At 45.7% G+C, this 23,030-nt stretch overlaps 1 protein-coding gene across 1 annotated transcript in view; it reads right to left on the bottom strand.

The window, feature by feature from the left end:
- DHCR24 (24-dehydrocholesterol reductase) overlaps positions 1-13,646 on the bottom strand; it is a 28,640-nt gene extending 14,994 nt beyond the window's left edge. Inside the window, exon 1 of the mRNA XM_084636872.1 lies at positions 13,367-13,646. Within this exon, the coding sequence (XP_084492998.1) occupies positions 13,367-13,597 (231 nt within the window). The 5' untranslated portion in view covers positions 13,598-13,646. The remainder of the gene's footprint in view (positions 1-13,366) is intronic.
- Between the last annotated feature and the right edge of the window lie 9,384 nt (positions 13,647-23,030).

Below are 23,030 nucleotides of genomic sequence, written 5' to 3'. Positions count from 1 at the left end.
TGGTAGTCATCCCCCTATTTGTGTGATGAATGAATAACGAATGCATGACTGTGAAGCAGCAATGACTTTATTGCCTCTGCAAGCGGTGATTAAAGGGAGGAGGGGAGGGTGGTTAGCTTACAGGGAAGTAGAGTGAACCAAGGGGCGGGGGGTTTCATCAAGGAGAAACAAACAGAACTTTCACACTGTAGCCTGGCCAGTCATGAAACTGGTTTTCAAAGCTTCTCTGATGCGTACCGCGCCCTCCTGAGCTCTTCTAACCGCCCTGGTGTCTGGCTGCGCGTAACCAGCAGCCAGGCGATTTGCCTCAATCTCCCACCCCGCCATAAACGTCTCCCCCTTACTCTCACAGATATTGTGGAGCACACAGCAAGCAGTAATAACAGTGGGAATATTGGTTTCGCTGAGGTCTAAGCGAGTCAGTAAACTGCGCCAGCGCGCCTTTAAACGTCCAAATGCACATTCTACCACCATTCTGCACTTGCTCAGCCTGTAGTTGAACAGCTCCTGACTACTGTCCAGGCTGCCTGTGTACGGCTTCATGAGCCATGGCATTAAGGGGTAGGCTGGGTCCCCAAGGATACATATAGGCATTTCAACATCCCCAACAGTTATTTTCTGGTCTGGGAAGAAAGTCCCTTCCTGCAGCTTTTGAAACAGACCAGAGTTCCTGAAGATGCGAGCGTCATGCACCTTTCCCGGCCATCCCACGTTGATGTTGGTGAAACGTCCCTTGTGATCCACCAGAGCTTGCAGCACTATCGAAAAGTACCCCTTGCGGTTTATGTACTCGCCGGCTTGGTGCTCTGGTGCCAAGATAGGGATATGGGTTCCGTCTATAGCCCCACCACAGTTAGGGAATCCCATTGCAGCAAAGCCATCCACTATGACCTGCACATTTCCCAGGGTCACTACCCTTGATATCAGCAGATCTTTGATTGCGTGAGCTACTTGCATCACAGCAGCCCCCACAGTAGATTTGCCCACTCCAAATTGATTCCCAACTGACCGGTAGCTGTCTGGCGTTGCAAGCTTCCACAGGGCTATCGCCACTCGCTTCTCAACTGTGAGGGCTGCTCTCATCCTGGTATTCATGCGCTTCAGGGCAGGGGAAAGCAAGTCACAAAGTTCCATGAAAGTGCCCTTACGCATGCGAAAGTTTCGCAGCCACTGGGAATCGTCCCAGACCTGCAACACTATGCGGTCCCACCAGTCTGTGCTTGTTTCCCGAGCCCAGAATCGGCGTTCCACAGCATGAACCTGCCCCATTAGCACCATGATGCATGCATTGGCAGGGCCCATGCTTTCAGAGAAATCTGTGTCCATGTCCTGATCACTCACGGGACCGCGCTGACGTCGCCTCCTCGCCCGGTATCGCGTTGCCATGTTCTGGTGCTGCATATACTGCTGGATAATGCGTGTGGTGGTTGATGTGCTCCTAATTGCCAAAATGAGCTCAGCGGCCTCCATGCTTGCCTTGGTATGGCGTCCGCACAGAAAGAAGGCGCGGAATGATTGTCTGCCGTTGCTCTGACGGAGGGAGGGGCGACTGACGACACGGCTTACAGGGTTGGCTTCAGGGAGCTAAAATCAACAAAGGGTGTGCCTGTACATCAAGGAGTATTTCAGGCAGGACTGCACGGAGGGTTCCAATAAGAAATGGTGCACCAAAGTTATCGTTGTTATTGGAACAAGGAGGTTAGCCTGGCCTCTGATTGATACATGGCTAGATTAACCTCGCTGCGCCTTCTCTGTGACTGACTGCAGTGTGATCTAGACAGGGGAGGAGGAAAATGAGTCCAAAACAAATCTGGTCTATTTCTTGTTCTGACCCACTCCATCGATCCTTTACATCTTTGGCTGGCAGCAGACAAAAAAGGCGCGAAATGATTGTCTGCCCTTGCTTTCACGGGGGGAGGGAGGGTGGGAACGGGGTCCTGACGATATGTACCCAGAACCACCCGCGACAATGTTTTAGCCCCATCAGGCATTGGGATATCAACCCAGAATTCCAATGGGCAGCGGAGACTGCGGGAACTGTGGGATAGCTACCCACAGTGCAACGCTCCAGAAGTCGACGCTTGCCTCGGTACTGTGGAAGCGCTCCGCCGAGTTAATGCACTTAATGCACTTAGAGCATTTTCTGTGGGGACACACACACTCGAATATATAAAACCGATTTCAAAAAAACCGACTTCTATAAATTCGACCTAATTTCGTAGTGTAGACATACCCTTAGAGGTTAATGAGAACAACCTTACTCCATCCTCCTTGTAACAACTTTTTATGTCCTTGAAAACTTATCACGTCTGCCCTCAGTCTTCTCTTCTCCAGACTAAACAAACCAACGTTTTCAATCTTTCCTCATAGGTCATGTTGTCTAGACCTTTAATCTTTTTTGTTGCTCTCCTCTGTACTTTGTCCAGTTTGTTCACATCTTTCCTGAAATGTGGCACCCAGAACTGGACAGAATACTTCAGTTGAGGCTTTATCAGTGCAGATTAGAATCAGGGCTGTCCTTAGGCATACACAGAATACGCAGCTGCGTAGGGCACCTGAAAATTTGGGGCACCACTGGGTATTAGTGTTCACCCTCCCAGCTCTTCCTATCCCTGTTCTGACCCTTCCTGCAGGCTCCCACAGCTAGCTGCTGCAGTCTGGTGACTCTTACTCTGGAGGGGATCTAGTACCTTAAAAGTGAAAAAGTCTTCCAGCCTGCCAGACCTATTAGCACAACATTGAAACTGTTAAAGAGCCATTCAAGTGGTAATGAAGCCATTTAACAGGCATTTGCCAACCCTCAGGTGTGTATATATATATATATATATATAGGGTCAGTTTCTGAATTTACTGACAAAAACAGTTATGCATTACTGTAATATTTACTCAGAATATATTAGTCTACAGGACCTTCATTTAAAATTTGCTTTAAAAATATTTCATTAGTGAGCTGGTGAAGATTATAAAATCACATCTCTAAAATATCCTCGCATAGATTTTTAGATGTACAATCATCTTTAGCCTTAAATGCTTGGATCTTCAGACATAGAGTTTTTTAAATAAATCCTTCAAAAGACCACCCTTACCTAAAATACACATTTTTATTTTAATTACTATAGTAAAAAAAACTTGCTTCCAAAGTCTTTCTGTTCTTTCTGTCCATCCCTTTCTTCCTTCACCCCCTCCCCATCCCCACACCCCCGTTGAAGAGAGCCCTAAAGGAACAACACCCCTTTCCTTCCAGATAGCCTGACAAAGAGTTTCCCTTTCTTTACTTCTGTCTGATGAACTAGTTTTAAGAGAACCCTCCAGCAAAATCAGTACCTAGTAAGATATAAAATCCTTTGTTGTGCCTAAAATATTTGGAAACGTATTTTTTAAAGTTGGTGAAATTTCATAAACATGTCTATTTTTATGGAGATCACATAAAGTAAATTAGTGTTCCCTTTTTCTAAAAGCAATGAACATTGTTATAAACACACTAAACCTCTGTGACTGATTAATTTAAAATAATGCCTTTGTTTCAGTGAGTTAAATATGTAGTAATCTGGAATGATTACTTTATGAAGGTTTAAGAGTACATTTAAAATATAAAATCAGCTGAGAAATACTGATTAAGAAAATGTAAAACAGAGAAGAGCTGCATCATGTATTCCATAATATGTAATGTTGTATTCAGCACGACCGCTGACTCGCCCTTACTGCAAAGTTTTTGCAAATAAATCTCTGACAAACTTCAGGGCATATCAAAAAACCTGTGACTGACATTTTTTATTCCCAAATTTAGTGCTTTTAATTTATGTCCAATCTTCATCATCTGGCATGCAGTGGAAAACATGCTCCGTTTTCTTTAGAAAGAAATTGCAGAAGAGGCTTTTTTTCAAATGTCATTTGCTTCATTTGGGTTCATGGATTTGGCTGGAAGGGGGTGAGCAGGGTGGGGGAGGGAAGAGAGGAGGGAGACAGTGGGGAGAGGGCGGGGCTTGGGCAGAGTGGGGCAGGGCCTGGGGCAAAGCAAGAGTGGAGTATGGGTGGGGCCACAGGCAGAAGAGATGAGCTAGGGAGCTAGCCTCCCCAGGCGGCAGCTTGACCCACTGCCCATGACAGCAGGTAGCGGGGTGGCTCCTGCACACCCAGCATGTGCTGCAGTGTCCTTAGGCAGGGGCCGTATTCACAGAGTTGAATGGGCTGGCGCCACGCATTTTGCGTGAGGGAGAGGGTACTGGGGTCTCTGCGGGGAACTGTGACTCTCCGCTGCCATGAGGTGGGCCGAGCGTCTCGGTATCCTTTGCTGCCTCATCCCTCTCCCCCGCACCCAGACCCGGGCTGCAAGCCTGGGCTGCCGTCGGGCATAGGGGCACCAGTTTAATAATACTGCGTTAGGCCCCATAAATCCCAAGGACGGCCCTGAGTAGAATGGACGAATTACTTCTTGTGTCTTGCTTAAAATACTCCTGCTAATACATCCCAGAATGTTGTTCATTTTTTTTGCAAGTGTTACACTCTTGACTCATATTTAGCTTATCAGTCCACTATAACCCCCAGATCTCTTTCTGCAGTACTCCTTCCTAGGCAAAAAGAAAAGGAGTACTTGTGGCACCTTAGAGACTAACCAATTTATTTGAGCACGAGCTTTCGTGAGCTACAGCTCACTTCATCGGATGCATACCGTGGAAACTGCAGCAGACTTTATATACACACAGAGATCATGAAACAATACCTCCTCCCACCCCACTGTCCTGCTGGTAATAGCTTATCTAAAGTGATCATCAGGTGGGCCATTTCCAGCACAAATCCAGGTTTTCTCACCCTCCACCCCCCCACACAAATTCACTCTCCTGCTGGTGATAGCCCATCCAAAGTGACAACTCTATCACCAGCTGGCTATCACCAGCAGGAGAGTGAATTTGTGTGTGTGGGGGGGGGGGTGTGGAGGGTGAGAAAACCTGGATTTGTGCTGGAAATGGCCCAACCTGATGATCACTTTAGATAAGCTATTACCAGCAGGACAGTGGGGTGGGAGGAGGTATTGTTTCATATTCTCTGTGTGTATATAAAGTCTGCTGCAGTTTCCACGGTATGCATCCGATAAAGTGAGCTGTAGCTCACGAAAGCTCATGCTCAAATAAATTGGTTAGTCTCTAAGGTGCCACAAGTACTCCTTTTCTTTTTGCGAATACAGACTAACACGGCTGCTACTCTGAAACCTTCCTAGGCAGTCATTTCCCATTTTGAATGTGTGAAATCAATTGTTCCTTCCTAAGTGGAGTACTTTGCATTTGTTCTTATTGAATTTCATCCTGTTTACTTCAAACCACTTCTCCAGTTTCTCCAGATCATTTTGAATTTTAATCCTATCCTCCAAAGCACTTGCAACCCCTCCCATCTTGGTATCATCTGCAAACTTTATAATGTACTTTCTATGCCATTATCTAAATAATGGATGAAGATATTGAACAGGGACCCCACTCAATATGCTCTTCCAGCCTGATTGTGAACCCCTGATAACTACTCCTTGGGCATTGTTTTCTAACCAGTTATGCCACCCACTTATAGTAGTTCCATACAGGCTGTGTTTGTTTATGTCTTTCTGTCACTAGTGTGGTTTGAATATTCCTATTTAAAATTTTAATAGCATTTAGCAGACATGTTCCAAACTGATATATACTAGCTTGTGAACTTTTTAGTAGAATACCTCTGGTGGTTCTAGTTATCTGAATGTAGCAGCAGTAATAAATCCATATGCCTGAGCGTTAGTCATGAGAGTCAGAAAATGACTAGCAAATAATATTTTAAAATCCACAGGCTAGATGGCAGGGGGGCAAACCATCACTGGCATAAGTAGGCACCACTCCATGAAAATCAGTGAGACTGCATCTGATAATGCACAAAAAATCTGGCTTATAGTCTGAAAGAGAACTGACATGGGGAGGGTGTAGAGGGGGAATCTACATACCACATGCATGTATCTAAGTGTACATTTACAGATCTAGTATGATTCGTATTTAGAGAAAAAGAATCACAGGCAATATATTATATAATATAGCCCACTCCTGAGGACTAAAGAGCTTGAAGGATACACCAAACAGACTAATATCCGGTGTACCTATCATATTTGAGATGAGTGTAACAAACAGAAAAATGGAGCAGTCAAGAATGACAGAACTGCCATAAATATTATGCAACAGAAATAAAATTCCAAACTCCCTTCTAGAAATCATGGCAGAAGTCACAGCAGAAGAAAAACAAACCCTACTGTGATGTGGCTGACCAGGTGCCCGCTCATGCCAAGGGACCTAGGCCTCAACTGACACTGACAAATGCATAGCTGGAAACAAGTCTGGTTCAGTTGTATGTTAGTATTGTTAAAATAGGTATTAGGTTTATGAAAATATGCTAAGTGTTTACACTCTATGAAATGCTTTTAAGTGGCTGCATGCAGTAATCTCTCTGATATCTGTATCACATGCCATAATATAATAGTTAAGTGTTTGCTCTGTATCAGTAAAAGTTTACACTCTGAAACTGTAAACTGCCAGAGTCAGGAGAGAAGCATTACCAAGTGTGAAATACTAGTTTACCACAGGAGTTATCATCTCCTGCCCAACAAAAGAAGGCCCACAGATGCCAGACAAACCATTGTAGAACATCAGAGGACAAAAGACTTTGTTGATTGCTCTCCCCAACACCAATGAAAAGGAGACATGCATGGGGGCTTGTCCCACCAGTGTGGACTCTAGGAGAAGGGAATAAAAATCTCTGATATGAAGGAAGTGCATCTCTATGCTGCTTGGACTTGGGGCAGGCAAGATTTTCAAGCATAAGCAAGGGATCCCCAGGTACTTAGCCTGGTTTAGCCCTAGATGACACATGGAGCTTGCATATTACAGCAGCTTCTATTTCCTTTTGGAACCTAAGACCAATGTTCCCTCTAATTTTTGACAGGCCGTGTGTGCAAAAAATTTCTTCTGTGCAAATTGTTGCTCTTCTGTGCAAATCTTGGTGTGTGTGATTTTTCACCGTGTGCGTGAGGTTTAGGATACATGTGCGTGCGCACACATGCACAGCTTAGAGGGGACAGTGCCTAAGATGAACTCATTTGTGCATGTATGTTTACTTGCATTAACCTTCTAAATAATCCTTATTTCTTTTACTTAGTTAATAAATCTTCAGTTAATTTATTCTAGGATTCGCTATAAGTGTTGTCTTTGGTGTAAGATCTAAAGTGCAATTAACTGGGGTAAGTGACTGGTCCTTTGGGATTGGGAGTAACCTGAATATTATTGTGATTTTTGGTGCTAAGAGACCATCTATCATAAAGGCAAGTTTGCCTAGGTGGCAAGATAGACTGGAGTATCCAAGGACACTGTGACTTCATGGTTAGGCTGTTATAGTGCCTGAGGAGTTTACACTTGATACTTGGTTGGTGAAATCTAAGTATAGAACTCACAACCAGTTTGTGCCCTGGTTTGTAATGGTCTGCCCTGAGGTTAGCTCTCACCCTACTTAGCCACTCCAGACATCTTGACTTACTTCCATTCTCAATTATCTATTTGAACTAATAATGAAATGTAGGATGTTCAGATATGAAGAAAAACAATATTAATACACAATATTAAATAAACCATCCAGCAAGGGATAATATGCATAGTGATTTTTATAAGAACTGTATTAATGAGACAACCAGATTTTGAATGTTCAGTTATTCATACTACAGTTTATACAAGAGCTCCCATACAGAATCCCAAACCCAAAGCACAGAGAAGGAAAGAAAGAAATTTAATGGATTTTAGCTAAGAGTTGTGTAACCTATGGCCCCAGCTCTGCAACTGCATCAGCACAAAAGGATGCAATTCTGTAATCAAGTACTAATTTCATACAGGAAAAGAAAAGCAATTGGTGGGAGTGTCGAAATCATCTATACAAACATACCAAAGACAGACTTCAGCATGGAACAAAGAGACTGTACAGGGTTATTCATTTTACTGTATATGTATTTATTAGGACTAGTAATGTATCCACAATGATTTAAAAATGTAAAGTACTATATGAATAATATATGTTATTGGCAAGGTAAGGATATGTAAATATATACTTATGTTATTTTAGTAACAACAACAATGTACATTTATTGTCAGTAATATAACTTTTTTGCACACCCATAACTAAGGCTACGATTTTGTCACGGAGGTTGCCAAGTCATGGAATCCATGACTTCCAGAGATCTCTGTGACTTCAGCCAGTGGAGGCTGGGAGCTGCAGGGTCTCCCCACCACTCATAGTTGCTCAGAGCTTGGGGACCCCGCGCCTCGGGCAGTGGAGGTACCCCACAGCTCCCGGCATCCATGGGTGGCGGTGGCCCCTAGGAGCTCCCAGCTGCCGTGGGCAGCAGGGGGCTCCAAGCCATGTCAGGAGGACCCCACAGCTCCTGGCTGCTGTGGGCTCCTGCAACTCCCAACTGTTGCAGGGAGTGTGGGTCCCCGGAGCTCCGAGCCACGAGTGGCAGGGAGACCCTGCAGCTCCAAGCGGCGGGGGACCCTGGAGCTCTGAGCCGGGGCCCATGCAGCTGCCCAGCTGTTGTAGGCAGTGTGGGGACCACGCGGTTCCCCATTTTGTCACAGATATTTTTAGCAAAAGTCACAGACTGGTCACAGGCTTCCGTGAATTTTTTTTTTTTATTGCCCGTGACCTGTCTGTGATTTTTACAAAAAATATCTGTGACTAAAATCTTAGCCTTACCCATAACCTAAGGTCAGTTGCTTTAGTAGGAACTGGGGAAGGATTTAGACAAACAGTAATCTGTGCCCAATTTACATGTTACTCTTATATCTAATAGAGAAAGAGCAGGGAGACAGTCTTTTGTTCTCACAGTTATGGGTATGATGGCATATTGCATTGTTTTGTGCTGCAATGTAAACTGCAGAGTAAAATACAGATGCATTGATACAATTTCATTGTCTTCCTTTCTTTTTTTCTTAATATCCTCTTGCTGTAATTGGGCACCAAAGACTGGATTCAAATCTGGACTTGCAAATGAACATTACAGAAAGAGACAGATAAGCAGAGAAGTATTCACCAACTCCAATTCATAGATTCCAAGACCAGAAGGGACCATTGTGATCATCTACTCTGATTTCCTGTGTAACACAGGACATACAACCTCCCCAAAATAATTCCTGCAGCGTACCTTTTAGAAAAAGTTCAAATCTTGTTTTAAAAAATTGTCAGGGATGGAGAATCCACCCCCAACTCTTGGTAAATTGTTCCAATAGTTAATTAACCTCCCTATTAAAAATGTATACCATATTTCCAGTCTGTATTTGTCTAGCTCAGTGATATTCAGAGTGAGGCTTCCAAGCTCTTGCTCTTTAATGTGTCACATGAGGTTTTTGCAGCACATGATATTAAAACAGTGTGATTTAATTATTAACCAGTATGAGTTATTAACCAATCAGGATGCTTATGGTTATTAACCAATTCTAGTTGATAAAATAATAATACTTGGTCAATCATTTTGCTATGCAAATCTTTATATATAAACTAAACATTTCTCGTCACACTGTTTAAATATGAGTATAGAGTACTATAGTAAATGAAACAATGAATTCACACTGCTGTGGCTCTTTTGAGTAATGCTGATCGCTAATTTGGCTCCTGAACCACTGAGGTCTCTGTTAAACCCTTTGTTAAAGTTATTACATAAATGACACCATCCCCCCTCAACAGGAAACATATCAAGTTGAAAAAAACCAATAAAACCATTATTATTAGTGTTGTGCTATCTGGAGCAGCTCATGACTCTGAGTGCCGACCTCAGGGCAGGCTGTCAAAAAGCAGGGCATACATCCCAAACTGGCTGTATATTCTATGATTAGATTTTCCCAACCCAATAACAAATGTGAACTCTGAAGCACTATAACGATCTTACCATGGGGTCCCAGACAGTCCCTTTGGGCACTCCAGTCCATCTTGACACCCACGCAAGCTAGACTTAGTGATAAATGGTCACTTATACCAAAGACCACAAAATATTCAAGTTGCTCCGAGTACCAAGAGAGACACTTACCCCACATCAATTTGTACCTCAGATCTCACACTAAAGACAACCCTATACACTCCTAGGGGAATTCTGCGCCAAAAAATATAAAATTCTACAAAATTCTGCATATTTTATTTGTCAAAATAACACAGTATAATAATGCCAGTTTAAATTATTTTGGTAATTTATTTTGAAATACCTGTCAGCAAGTATATCTGTAATAATAGAGACAAAAAGATCCAGGAAATGTTTTTTTGACAAATAGATTCCTTACAAGGCAAATTAATACAGAACTTTGAGCAATTCATTTAAACTACAACATAGAAACATATTTCCTGCACCCCCCAGGAATAGTGCAAAGGCTTGGGGGAGTCACAGGTAATGGAGGAGCTGAGGGAGAGGGAAGGAGCCTGGGAGTGAACCGGGAGGGTTGTTGGGTGTGCATGGGAGAAGTATGGAACAGGTATTTGGGGGGCGGGGGGATTGGTAAGGAATTGGAGAGCCTCCCCCATGCAGACCATGACTGAGCCTTAGCCTCTTCCATTCAGTCAGACATATCTGCCCTCCCCTGCCCCCGTGTGGCCCCTGGCTCAATGCTGTCATCCCACTAGCTTCTGAGCCCCCGGCCCTGTCTGTCCCCCCATCAAGTTTTCTGAACCCCAGTCTGTGACCCCTCTCAGCAGCTCCACGTGCCCCACTCTGTCTGTTATCCTCCCCCCTCCCGTATCCTGTGCCTCCCAACTTTGCTCCATCATGCTGTGATGAAGGTAGTGGGCTTACTGCCAGTCAGCTGCTGCTGTCTGTTCTGGCGCCACAGTGGCTTTTGAACTGCAGCACTTCTCAGGCAGAATGTATTTTTTGAGCAGAAAAAAAAAAAATCTGTGCCAGACATGAATTCTGCACATGTGCAAAATTCCCCCAGGAGTATCCTATAGTAAAGTAACTCAGGATTTATTAACTAGGAAAAAGAAATGAGAGAGTTATTTACAGGTTAAAGCAGGCAACACATATATACAAATGAGTTACAATCTAGTTCCAAAATGTGACAGAGTTGTAGTATAAATGTCTTTTAAGGCTAACCAGGTTGACCTTGGGCATCTCTGCTTTTGTTTCCTAATTCCGGCCCAGTGAGAGTCCAAACGGCAAAGAGATGAAGAATGTTCATGTTATTTTGTTCATCCAGAATTCAAGCTGATGGCACAAACTTCCTTGCACAAAGCACCTTTACCATTAGCCCAATCTTTGTATCGAGATGCTTCACACTGGCCCACTTAGGTTTGATAATCCTTCTTGATGGCAGGGGAACCACTCCTCCTGCCTCAGTTCACAACTTCAGAGCAGGCATTTTTACAGACGTAAGTTTCCTTTTACAAATTACCTTATAGCCTGGGATACAGACATTACAAGTAAGATTAATGAATGCAGCAACTTACAGGCATTGTAGAGTCTAAACACAACCTTGCAAGTCTAACGCTTATCTTGAACAATACTAACATATAGGTGACCTGGTCTGGTTTCCGGCTATGAATTTGCTCATGCTCAACTGATAACTACAGCCTTGGCATTAGCTGGTACCTGATACACCAGAATCACAATTAGATTTATAAAAATGGTGCCTATCCAAACACTCGGGTGTCCTTTCTTAAAAATGCACCCAAAGTGCTACAGTACAATTTAAGATAACCTAGCATCAGAGAGTCAGGCTATTTCTGAAATGTCAGACTTCCCTGGGAAAGGCTTGTGTGGTCTAATGACCCTGTTGTGAGCTAGCTAGTGGGAGCTTTAACTCCTGGTAGGGCTACCCCACCTGGACAGATCCCGGGGTACGGACCAGATAAAAAGCAGTCCTCTGGTCCTCCAAATTGGGGTTTGAACAGTCGGTCAACGAACTATTCTTGTAAACAAGTTTAAGAATTAAGAATAAATTTAATTTAAGAATAAACAATTCCCTACCTTTGCAATGGCCCTGCTAAGTTTTCAACTGCCTGGGAAAAATGATAAGTTTTGAAAGATGCCCTGAAGATCATCAAATTCAGGCTGTTTTGGACCAGCAACACAAGTAAATTCCAAAACTGAGGAACTCTCACAGAGAACACCCTATCAGCAGCTCCCTTGTTTATATCCATAAAGCTCCAGTTTGAGCACCGGTGCTGACCTCAACTATGGCAGTATGTCATGGAGAGAGACAGTGTCTCTGAGTGAGAAGGTAAATGGCTTAGGGCTTTAAAGGCTAAAACCAACAGCCCAAGTTTCACATGGAAAACCACAAGCAGTCAAAAAGAAAAGGAGTACTTGTGGCACCTTAGAGACTAACCAATTTATTTGAGCATAAGCTTTCGTGAGCTACAGCTCACTTCATCGGATGCATACTGTGGAAACTGCAGAAGGCATTATATATACAGAGACCATGAAACAATACCTCCTCCCATCCCACTCTCCTGCTGGTAATAGCTTATCTAAAGTGATCATTCTCCTTACAATGTGTATGATAATCAAGTTGGGCCATTTCCAGCACAAATCCAGGTTTTCTCACCCTCTGCCCCCCCCCCCCCCCCACACACACACAAACTCACTCTCCTGCTGGTAATAGCTTATCCAAACTGACCACTCTCCTTACAAATGTGTATGAAAATCAAGGTGGGCCATTTCCAGCACAAATCCAGGTCTTCTCACCCCCCCACCCCCAACTCACTCTCCTGCTGGTAATAGCTCATCCAAACTGACCACTCTCCTTACAATGTGTATGATAATCAAGGTGGGCCATTTCCAGCATAAATCCAAGTTTAACCAGAACGTCTGGGGGGGGGGGGTAGGAAAAAACAAGGGGAAATAGGCTACCTTGCATAATGACTGCAGTTTCCACAGTATGCATCCGATGAAGTGAGCTGTAGCTCACGAAAGCTTATGCTCAAATAAATTGGTTAGTCTCTAAGGTGCCACAAGCACTCCTTTTCTTTTTGCGAATACAGACTAACACGGCTGTTACTCTGACACAAGCAGGCAGTGCAGATTGCAGAGCATTGCTCCCAGCAAGATCCTTTACTCACAAGGAGGCAGCTCCAGGCTGCACCAGCTTCTAACAGAAGCCAGGGCAGCATGTGCCTCTTAGGCCCTTTCTTAAACCACAACAGCTAGCTGAAGTTAACTAACATGTTCTAAAAAAAAGGATCTTATAATAATCTCAGATTGAGTTTACCACCAAAGCCAGACAGGGTCTCCTCCCCCAGCGCCCCAGCTTTCTCCTCCTTCTTGCCATCCCTTGCACCTCCTTCCCCATCAATGTTTCCCCTCACCCCGAACCCCACCGCAGGGTCCCCTTGATCTCACCTGTGCCTGGATGTGGCGGACACGCTGGCCGTGCTGCCGGGGGGCACTGTGCAGCCTCCACACGGCCCAGGCCCGCAGTTGGTAGTAGATATCGAAGAGGACAGAGAGGGGCAGCAGGAAGAGACAGACGAAGACCCAGCGGTGATGGACCAGCAGGTACTCCAGCCCCTTGTGCCGCACCCACAGCGCGAGTAGCAGGAGCCCAGCACCCAGCGATAGCAAGGGGTCCATCCCAAGCCCCTAGAAGTCCCTGCCTGCGCCCTGCAGCCCTGCCCCTCACCAAGCCCCTCCCTCACCGACCTCTGCCCCCACCCCTCACAGAGCCCCTCCCTCGCCCCCCCAACTGACCTGTGCCCCCACCCCTCGCAGAGCCCCTCCCTCGCCCCCCCAACTGACCTGTGCCCCCACCCCTCACAGAGCCCCTCCCTAGCCCCCCCAACTGACCTGTGCCCCCACCCCTCGCCGAGCCCCTCCCTCGCCCCCGCCTGACCTGTGCTCCCACCCCTCGCAGAGCCCCTCCCTCGCCCCCGCCTGACCTGTGCCCCCACCCCTCACAGAGCCCCTCCCTCGCCCCCGCCTGACCTGTGGCCCCACCCCTCGCAGAGCCCCTCCCTCGCCCCCGACTGACCTGTGCCCCCACCCCTCGCCGAGCCCCTCCCTCGCCCCCCCAACTGACCTGTGCCCCCACCCCTTGCAGAGCCCCTCCCTAGCCCCCCCAACTGACCTGTGCCCCCACCCCTCACCGAGCCCCTCCCTCGCCCCCGCCTGACCTGTGCTCCCACCCCTCGCAGAGCTCCTCCCTCGCCCCCCCAACTGACCTCTGCCCCCACCCCTCGCAGAGCCCCTCCCTCGCCCCCGACTGACCTGTGCCCCCACCCCTCACAGAGCTCCTCCCTCGCCCCCGCCTGACCTGTGCCCCCACCCCTCGCAGAGCTCCTCCCTCGCCCCCCCAACTGACCTCTGCCCCCACCCCTCGCAGAGCCCCTCCCTAGCCCCCCCAACTGACCTGTGCCCCCACCCCTCACAGAGCCCCTCCTCACCTTTATACCCCCCCACTGACCTCTGCACCCACCCCTCGCACAGTCCCTCCCTCGCCCCCCTGACTGACCTGTGCCCCTGCCTCTCGCACAGCCCGTCCCTTTCCGGCTCACCGACCTCTGCCCCTAGCCCCTCACCCTCCGCCCCTGGCGGAGCCCCGCACTCAGCCCCGACTCCTCTTTGCTCCGACCCGCTCGCGCGCTGCTGCCCTCGCGCTGCCAGCCGGCTGCCGCCCGTTACTGGCAAGGACGCAGCACGGTCCACTGACGCCCCTACCGCCACCCTCCGGCCCGGCCCCGCGCCAGCCCCTTTCGCCTGATTGGCTGGGCCGCCGCACTCAGTGGTGAGGCGAGGAGAAGGCATCGGCCAATGGGAAGATAGGGAAGGGATCGGACCAGGCGCTGCGCGGCGGGATTGGCTGGAGGCACAGCCCTCAGCCGCCTATCGGGGTGGGACGCGGGCACAGGGGTGGGAGGGGAGAGGAGTATTTGTGAGCGGGCGGGCGCGGGTGGGATGGGGAGAGCCGAGGGGAGGACTAGGGAGGTTGGGGGATGGGGAGGGCCAGGGGACATGGGGATAGGGATAAGGGATGGAAGGGCCAGCAAGGTTTGGGGGATTGCAAAGGCCAAGGGCGGGTTGGGATGGGAGGAGGGGGAGACAGGGATGGGAGGGCAGGGGGGCTTGGACAGGGTCAAGGGGGCTTTGGGGGACAGGGAGGGTTGAGGGGGGGTTGAGTGATGGGGAGGGCCAGGGATATGAGGATGGCGACTGAGGAGGCTGGGCTGGCATCAGCTCAGGGCGAGGTGCGGTGATGAAGCTGTATGGGGGCAAACTTGCTTCATGTGCTCCTGACAAGCCAGACAGACACATCTCCCTGGGCCCCTCGTGCGATGGGCCCTTTGACACCAGCACAGGGAATCACTATGTGGCAGAACATCCCTCATGCTATAGCAGGCTACCCCAGAGAAAAAACTCCTGTCCTTGGCATGATGCTATGAAGTGGCAACAAAACATCCCCAGACTGTGCCTCACCCCCCTGCATCAAGGCCCAAATGTGGGGTGTAGCATGTGACAACCCAAAATGAGAAACACAGACACACACAAATGAATCATGCGAGAAACTTAAAATACTGTGGAATTCATTCCTTTAGCATAGTGGTTCTCAAACTTTTGTGTTAGTGACCCCTTTCACATAACAAGCCTCTTGAGTGCGACCCCCCTGCATAAATTAAGAACACTTTTTAATATATTTAACACCATTATAAACGCTGGAGGCAAAGCGGGGTTTAGCGTGGAGGCTGACAGCTTGCAATCCCCCTATGTAATAACCTCAAGACCCCCTGAGGAGTCCCAACCCCCAGTTTGAGAACCCCTGCTTTAGCATAACACCCCCCAGCCCCCTGTTTAACCTCAGTGTAAATATTTGCTATTCCTAACATTAATAATTTAACAACTAAAGTGAAGAGATATAAAATTTGTGTGGAATGTAGGGAACTTTGAGCTGAAGGGAGTGGTAGCCCTTGAAATGAGAAACATTTGAGGTATCTGGCAGATGTGTCTCTAAAGCACAATGATACAGCTCCATCAGGCAGTGACAGAATGCCACTGCAGCATAGTGCTATCAGGTGGTGAGATGAAAGTTCATTATACCAGTATGCAATATAATGATGCTGCATCAAAGCACCACTGCAGCACGACATGGTGTCAAAACACTGCCACTTTCAGATACAGCATGCTAATGTGATGTCAAACTGTGTCAACACACTGTGCTGCAGCATAATAATGTGGTGTCAAAACATCACATTTGAACAGAAAGCAGTGATGTGGTGTCAAAAAGTCACTATGGCATGACGCATCACAGTAATGTGTCAAAAGGGACCAATTTTGAGTTTGAAACAAATAGCACATTTTGAGCATTGCGACTTTTGGTGTGAATATTTCTCCTGCTTTTATTAACTGCTTTGAGGTCCAATAAAAGATCACTGATTTTATTAAAGTTGGACCAACTTTTAGTTAATTTTGTTGCCCAGGCATATATGGCAATACGAGTTGCCATATACACCCTTCCATTTCTATGGGGAAAGCATCAGAACAGCACTGGGAAAGAACAGGCAGAGCCCCCATACTAGTTTTTCACGAAGGCTCAGCAATTCCCACTGAGAACAGCTATTAGTCATGGTCTTTAACAATAAACATGTTTTTCTTCCCCTTCTCTCATACTGGGCCAAATTCAGCATAGGGATAAGTGGGCATAATTCTCACTTTCACAAGAGATGGATTGGCTCCCTTTGTCTGCTGGTTAGGACGCTAACAAAACAACCAACAAAAAATAGGTATAAACTCTTACATGTTCTTCATGAAAATTTTAATAGAAGGCGAAAGATAACCAAAATTAAACAGAGAGAAGTGTCTCGTCCACACTTGAAACAGGATACTCTGATAGTATTGAATGAACAGGAGGATAATCTTTGGACATAAGAATGAGCAAAAGAAATTTTAATTGAGTGACAACATAATTTATTTTTAAAGGGACACTGTTGACTTCAATTTAAATACTATCTCTTGAAATTATTTTATATAGAGATGCTTTAAAATTTGTTCATAATGGTTTTTTTGTTCTTCTGTTGTTGTTTTTAAGGCCCTATCCAGCAGAGGGGAATAGAAGGGTCCAAGAGTACAACACAAAACACTGCTTTGAGATCGGACGTGCAACTGACCATTAATATAACAGTGAAATGGACTATACATAGAGCAATGTCAAATGCACAAAGTAAAGGAACTGATGAAATGGAGACAATTTTTTTCATGCCAGCTTCTTTCAGTTTTAGTAATTGTAGGTGTTACTTGCAAGAATGGTAGAGAAAACAAAATTCAGACAGAAATCCAATTTTCAAATCCACAATCTTCCTTTGGTGTCTTCTACAAAAGTAAAATATTAAATCTGATTCATCAATCAATTTACTTTGTGGCCAACGTAACACTGATTGCCCTTGTAATTGTATACAGTACTCCCATGGTTTAGGGAATAGGATTTATTAGCTTACAAAAAATCTTATGAAAAAAGAATGAAAAGATTGGGACCGTTTACTTTAGAATATAAACTCTCCAACTTCAGAGCATAATCCAACCTCAGACTAATTTTCCATAACTGCCTACCACAGTGCGCCTTGCAGTATCCTTTCAAGCAGCTGGCACTGGTCACTCAGAAACAGGATACTGGATTAGATGGACCACTTAGCTGATGCAGTATGGCAAGTTCTGTATAACAGGTTCCCCTTGCTGTCTGACTTCACCATAGAGCACTGAGCAGAATTGAGAGGGATTTTTTTAAATCTACTGTTTAGCCATGCTTGAGTCTCCACCCTAGTGAGAAAAGATTAAAACCATATAAAAATCAAGTATAAACCAGTCTCAATAATTGTATAGTTCAGTTAAGCTCACTGTTGTGCAAGAAGAATCTGTTTCTGGCAGGTGTGTGGGAATCAGAAGAAAGGTGCAAAGCTACGTATATTTCATTGGCTCAAAAGAGAAGTCTGTTGGAGCATGAAGGCTATAACGAGCCATTCTGTATGAGATTAAAGGGCTGATGCATGTCATTCTAGATTTGATCTAGAGGAAGACAGGCATCCTGAGCAGATTTTTAACACATGATTTGAGAGAGATATCAGGTTTCAAGTTAAAGACTTCAATGAAAAAATGTGGTGGAATATAATCAACCATTCTATAAGCCATTTACTATTATTCCTTACAACAAAATTCCAGAGTAATGGCAAACAATCCTGTACTAATATGATTGTAAAATGTAGTGATTTGGACTATTTCCAGGGAATAGCATAGTCAGTCACTTTTACACTAAGTAAGAATTTATAGCTAACTTGTATGATGAAGCAGGGCTGAGCTAGGGAGGAGGAGCAAGTGCCATACCTAGGTATTAGTTACCTGGCAACATTATTGAGTAAGGGACAATAGCACCAGAGGATTTAGGGTTGCTACGCCCTTTAAAAGGCACCAGAGCTATACAGTGTGCTTGGGGTAAGGCCAACATAAGACCTGGGAATGCTTGGGAGAGATAAGGAATGTCTCGTACACAGGTGCACAAGGGGTGGAACGTGTCCCAGCTCCCTTCCTCATCCTAATGCATGTGTGCAGGAGCCAGCATAATTAAGGAGATTTTCAAAGGCACAAATGTGTTAGGTGTCTAACACCCATTGACTTTCAGTGGCAACTGGGCACTTAATTGCCCTTTGTGTCTTTGAAAATCTCCCTCTTGGTCCTTAGATTTTATGTGAAAAGAATATTATCTGTTTGATGTTGCTCAGTCACCCTGGTATCTAGACACTAACTTTAGGAAGATATTTACAAATAAATTATCACTGGATATTAAAATATCAGTCTCACATGGTTCCTATCACCTGACATGTTCTGCAAATATTTCAAGTTCTGGAATAGAAGCAACAAACTTTAGTGAGGAGCACTTGAGGGTCTAGTATGATAATCACATTTGTAGTTGTTGAGTGTCAGAAACTCCATTTTACTGGCAGACGACTGTACTGGACAATCACTTTCTAGTGTGTTAGCAGTCTCCAGATGGTATTCAGAGAGGATGAAATTCATCCCACTGTAGACAGTTCAGATAAGGTCCACCGCACCACTTGACCCCCCACTTAACTCTCTCATTATGGGCTTGACTGGGACATAAATCGATAAGGAATGTCTGGTTTGAGCTCTTTGCACTGGGGAGAATTTGATCTGGAGAAAAGGATAGTCTAGTGGTTTGAACACAGAACAGAGAACCAAGCAATCCTGAGTTACAGTTTCAGCTCTGACACTGAATCCTTTTGTGACCTTATGCAAATCATTTTACGCCATAGCTCCAGTTTCTGAATCTGTAAAAGAGAGGATAATAATACTTCCCATCTCTCAAGGGTGTTGGTGTGAGGCCTTATTAATTAACAGGTGTGGCCAAAGTGTTATATCAATGAAACCATATATTTGAATTATTAACCAAGGATCAATTGCATAATAAGATGGCATGATCAGTGCTGACAGAGCATTTGGATACACCTCCTGCTGTAGGGGTCACATTCATCGTGTGGGAAGGAATCAGATGTAGAATGCAAAATAAAATTTTGAAGTTTAGCAAACCATTGCATTTGGCAAATGCTTTGGTGGCTCAGCACCATAGGTCAGGAAGCAAGGTCAGCTAACGGTCAGAACATTCACAGAGCTACTGAAATAAACATGCTGCGGAACTTCCTAGAGCTTTTGTGGATTGTCTCTAAAGTTTATTAAATACAGCTTTACAATGGCCTGTGAAAAGACACACTGTCTGGGGTTTATAAAAAAATTAACTAGTCAAAACAAAAAGCTGGGCTGGGAAAGGGATTTTGACCCTCACTGCGTTGTCACTGTGGGACTGTGCCACTAGCAGCAAATGACTGTGACCAATCATCACTCTGCATTAAACAGTTGGGAACAGGGTCTGGAATCTGGTGCTACAGATGGACGCCTACTGCTTCTGGTATGTCATGCAGCACACAGAGGTGTACGCGGAGGGAGGTGGCAATGGTGGTTTCTCAGGGTGGCAATGACTCAAGAGTTGGTTTTGTGGCCCCATTGACCCTATGTATGCTGCTGATCAGGAGTAAGCAGTGGCACCAGTCATAGGGGAGGCTGTGATTGTTCCAGCTTTTCGTGCATGGAGAGGTGCCCAGTGAGATCTAGGATTGCTATGGGGTTCAATAGCAGGAGAAGTTAGGTGTAATGAATAATAAAGCCTGGGTTTATTCATATAAAATATCATTAAAAGGGCTAAGAGAGGATCCATTTATCTGGCAATACTGGGTTACCATTTTCCCTCTGTTCAGAATGTTATCAAGCTGCAGTTCTCAGTCTGTGGGTTGCGATCCTTAAAGGGTTTATCACCTGTTGTTGGGGATGCACAGCAAAGGGCTCATTAGCAGCTTCTTTCTTTCCTTGCCTCTGGTCTTCTTATTGAAGCAGATTTGCTCAGTCACTAGTACTGTTCTTAGGGGCCCAATAAACCATTATGCTGATTACCACATGCAGCACCTCCATTGCAACACTGTGGGACACACACAGAGTATTCTGGTGTAATCTGAGGATTGAGGTTTGCAAACATCTTAATGCAAAGTAATGGGAGGGAAAAAATTCAAAGTTATTTTAATGCAAGGGATGATATGGACCAAATTCTTAGTCACATTTTCAACTCCTGCAGAAAATCCATCTACACTCTGTCACTTAGCTGCATAAGTCACATGTACATTTATTGCTACCATTCTTCCAAACAAAGCGAAGCCATTATTGTCTTGGCCTTCACCATTCATTCCTTTTCATTTAATAATCTGCTCCCTGTCCTATTTGGTTTATTTAAAAATTTTAAAACTGTTATGGGCCAGATCCCCGGCTGATGTAAACTGGTGTAATTCCAAGCTATGGGCTAAAAAAAACCCCTAGTTTACCTTCAAGTCAGCTGTGGATCCAGCCCTTCATCTTCATTTACCTACACAAAAGAAAAAGTTAATAATGTAAAAGAAAAAAAAATACAGACAGGAAACAACCAGTTAAAATTACTGGTTGTCTATTATGTAGTTAGTTATCACATCATTTGCATTGCTTCCAAGCATTTAAAACAGGTAAATTAATAGTTAAGGACATCAGAAAACTTATCGTGCCCAAATAATAAATAAACATTTTCTGATCATCAGTGCTCTTCTTTCATCAGACATCTCAAAATATAAACACAGTGGAAAAAACATTGGAAACAGAAAGAAAAATTGTATATGTTCACATTAATGGCATGTCTTAATCAGCCTTAAATGCAACCTTATGTAACTTCCCACTACATTGTTAATGTTCTGCACTTTGCTATGGTATGGAACAGCCACTACTGCAGTCCAGAGTCTGTAGCAGCTTCCAAATACAACTGGTCTCATGTCTGTGAATGGATGGAGCCTGGAGGGTTTGGCTAGTTACTCCTAGGGGAATTCTGTGCCACTGTGCATGTGCAGAATGTATGTCCCCTGCAGATTTCTTTGCTTCTCCGCAGAAAAATGACTTTCTGACAGGGAAGCAAAGGGAAGCTACAAGAGTGGGCATGCGACCTTCCCCAGCAGCATGTTTTGGGTGCCCAGGGCAGCCGGCTGAGAGGTAAATCACTGTGGGGCAGGGGGTGGGATTGGGGAAGATCTGGCTTCTGGCTCCTATCCTGTACTGGGTTCAGCTGCTAGTCCTGGCTGGGCTTGGAAGGACAGGACTTCCTCTTCTCCTGCACGGCATCCAGGGCTGTGTCAGACCCACCCCCAGATTTGTCCCCCGGCTGTAAGCTCTGCAAGCCCCCTCCCCGCTGCTTCCTGTACCCATCGTTCCTCTGTTGCAGAGGGAGGGATCACCTAACCCTTGTGCATCCAGACCCCCTTATACCCAGACCCTTCCGCTGAGCCTCGCTCCCCCCGCACCCAGAATCCCACCTTACAAGCCCCACTCCCCCTGCATCTGGACCACCCCAATGAGCCACTTGCACCTGGATCCCCACCCTACCGTGCCCCAACCAGTTGTACCTGGTTCCCCACCCAACTGAGCCCCACTCCCCCAGCATCTGGACCCCACTCTGAGCTCTTCTCGCCCAGGCTCCCCTGCCAAGCTCTATCTCCCCCATACCCAGACCCTCCTGCTGAGCCCCAGACACCTTCACCAGACCCCCCTGCAGAGTCCCATTGCCCCTGCATCCAGAACCCCACAGCAACCCCCCACTGAGCCACCCACACTCAGACTGCCCCACACAGAACATTCTCAACCCACATCTGGATCCCCTGCACACTAAGCCCATCCACACTTGGATCCTGCCTTGCTGAGCCTGCCTGCCCACACCTGGTGCACCTGGCATGGAGGAGCAGGGCACTGGGGTGTTTCTGGGGCAGGCCTGGTCCTTGCACTATGTGAAGGTTGGTTGCAGCCTCACCACTGAGTCCATGTCCTCAGGGTGAGCTGCACAGTGATCTCCTGCCTCTGTTCAGCTGGTGGCCTGTACTTTCCAGTGTCATGCTGGAACCTCCACATTTATTTGAGAAATAAAATTTGTAGAATTTTAAAATACTGTGCGCAGAATTTTTAATTTTTTGGTGCAGAATGCCTTTAGGAGTAGCTAGTGGATGGATCATGCACACACACTGGAGAATGATGGGATGTGGAGTCCCTTTGCATAGGTTCTTTATGGTCTGTCATACCCCATGGAGCTGAACTGAAGTGGGCTCTACACACCAGGGGAGGTCTCAAGATTACCTCCTCTTTTGTAAAATTCTGTTTGGAAACCTCTTATAGCACTATTCAGTGAAATAACAGTAATCCATATACCTCCTACTACAATCACACAGTAGGGGAACAATTTTTCTCTTTCACCAGCAGAGGTGGAATTGTTACTGCCACAAAGCTGTAATGACTTAGAGCACTGGCCTTTTCTATTGAAACATTGTATTCCTTCACGCATAGACCTGAAAATGCATCAACAATAATTAGGGCGATGATTTTGTCATGGTGGTCACAGAAATTGTGAATTTGAATCATGTCCATGAAATCTTGGAAATGATGATAAAAACATATTAGGCCC

The sequence above is a fragment of the Lepidochelys olivacea genome, assembly GCF_965140295.1.
Source record: "Lepidochelys olivacea isolate rLepOli2 genome assembly, chromosome: 8".
In the NCBI taxonomy this organism is placed as follows: domain Eukaryota; kingdom Metazoa; phylum Chordata; order Testudines; family Cheloniidae; genus Lepidochelys; species Lepidochelys olivacea.
The sequence above is the reverse complement of the archived record's forward strand: the minus strand, read 5'-3'. Positions and strand labels throughout refer to the sequence as shown.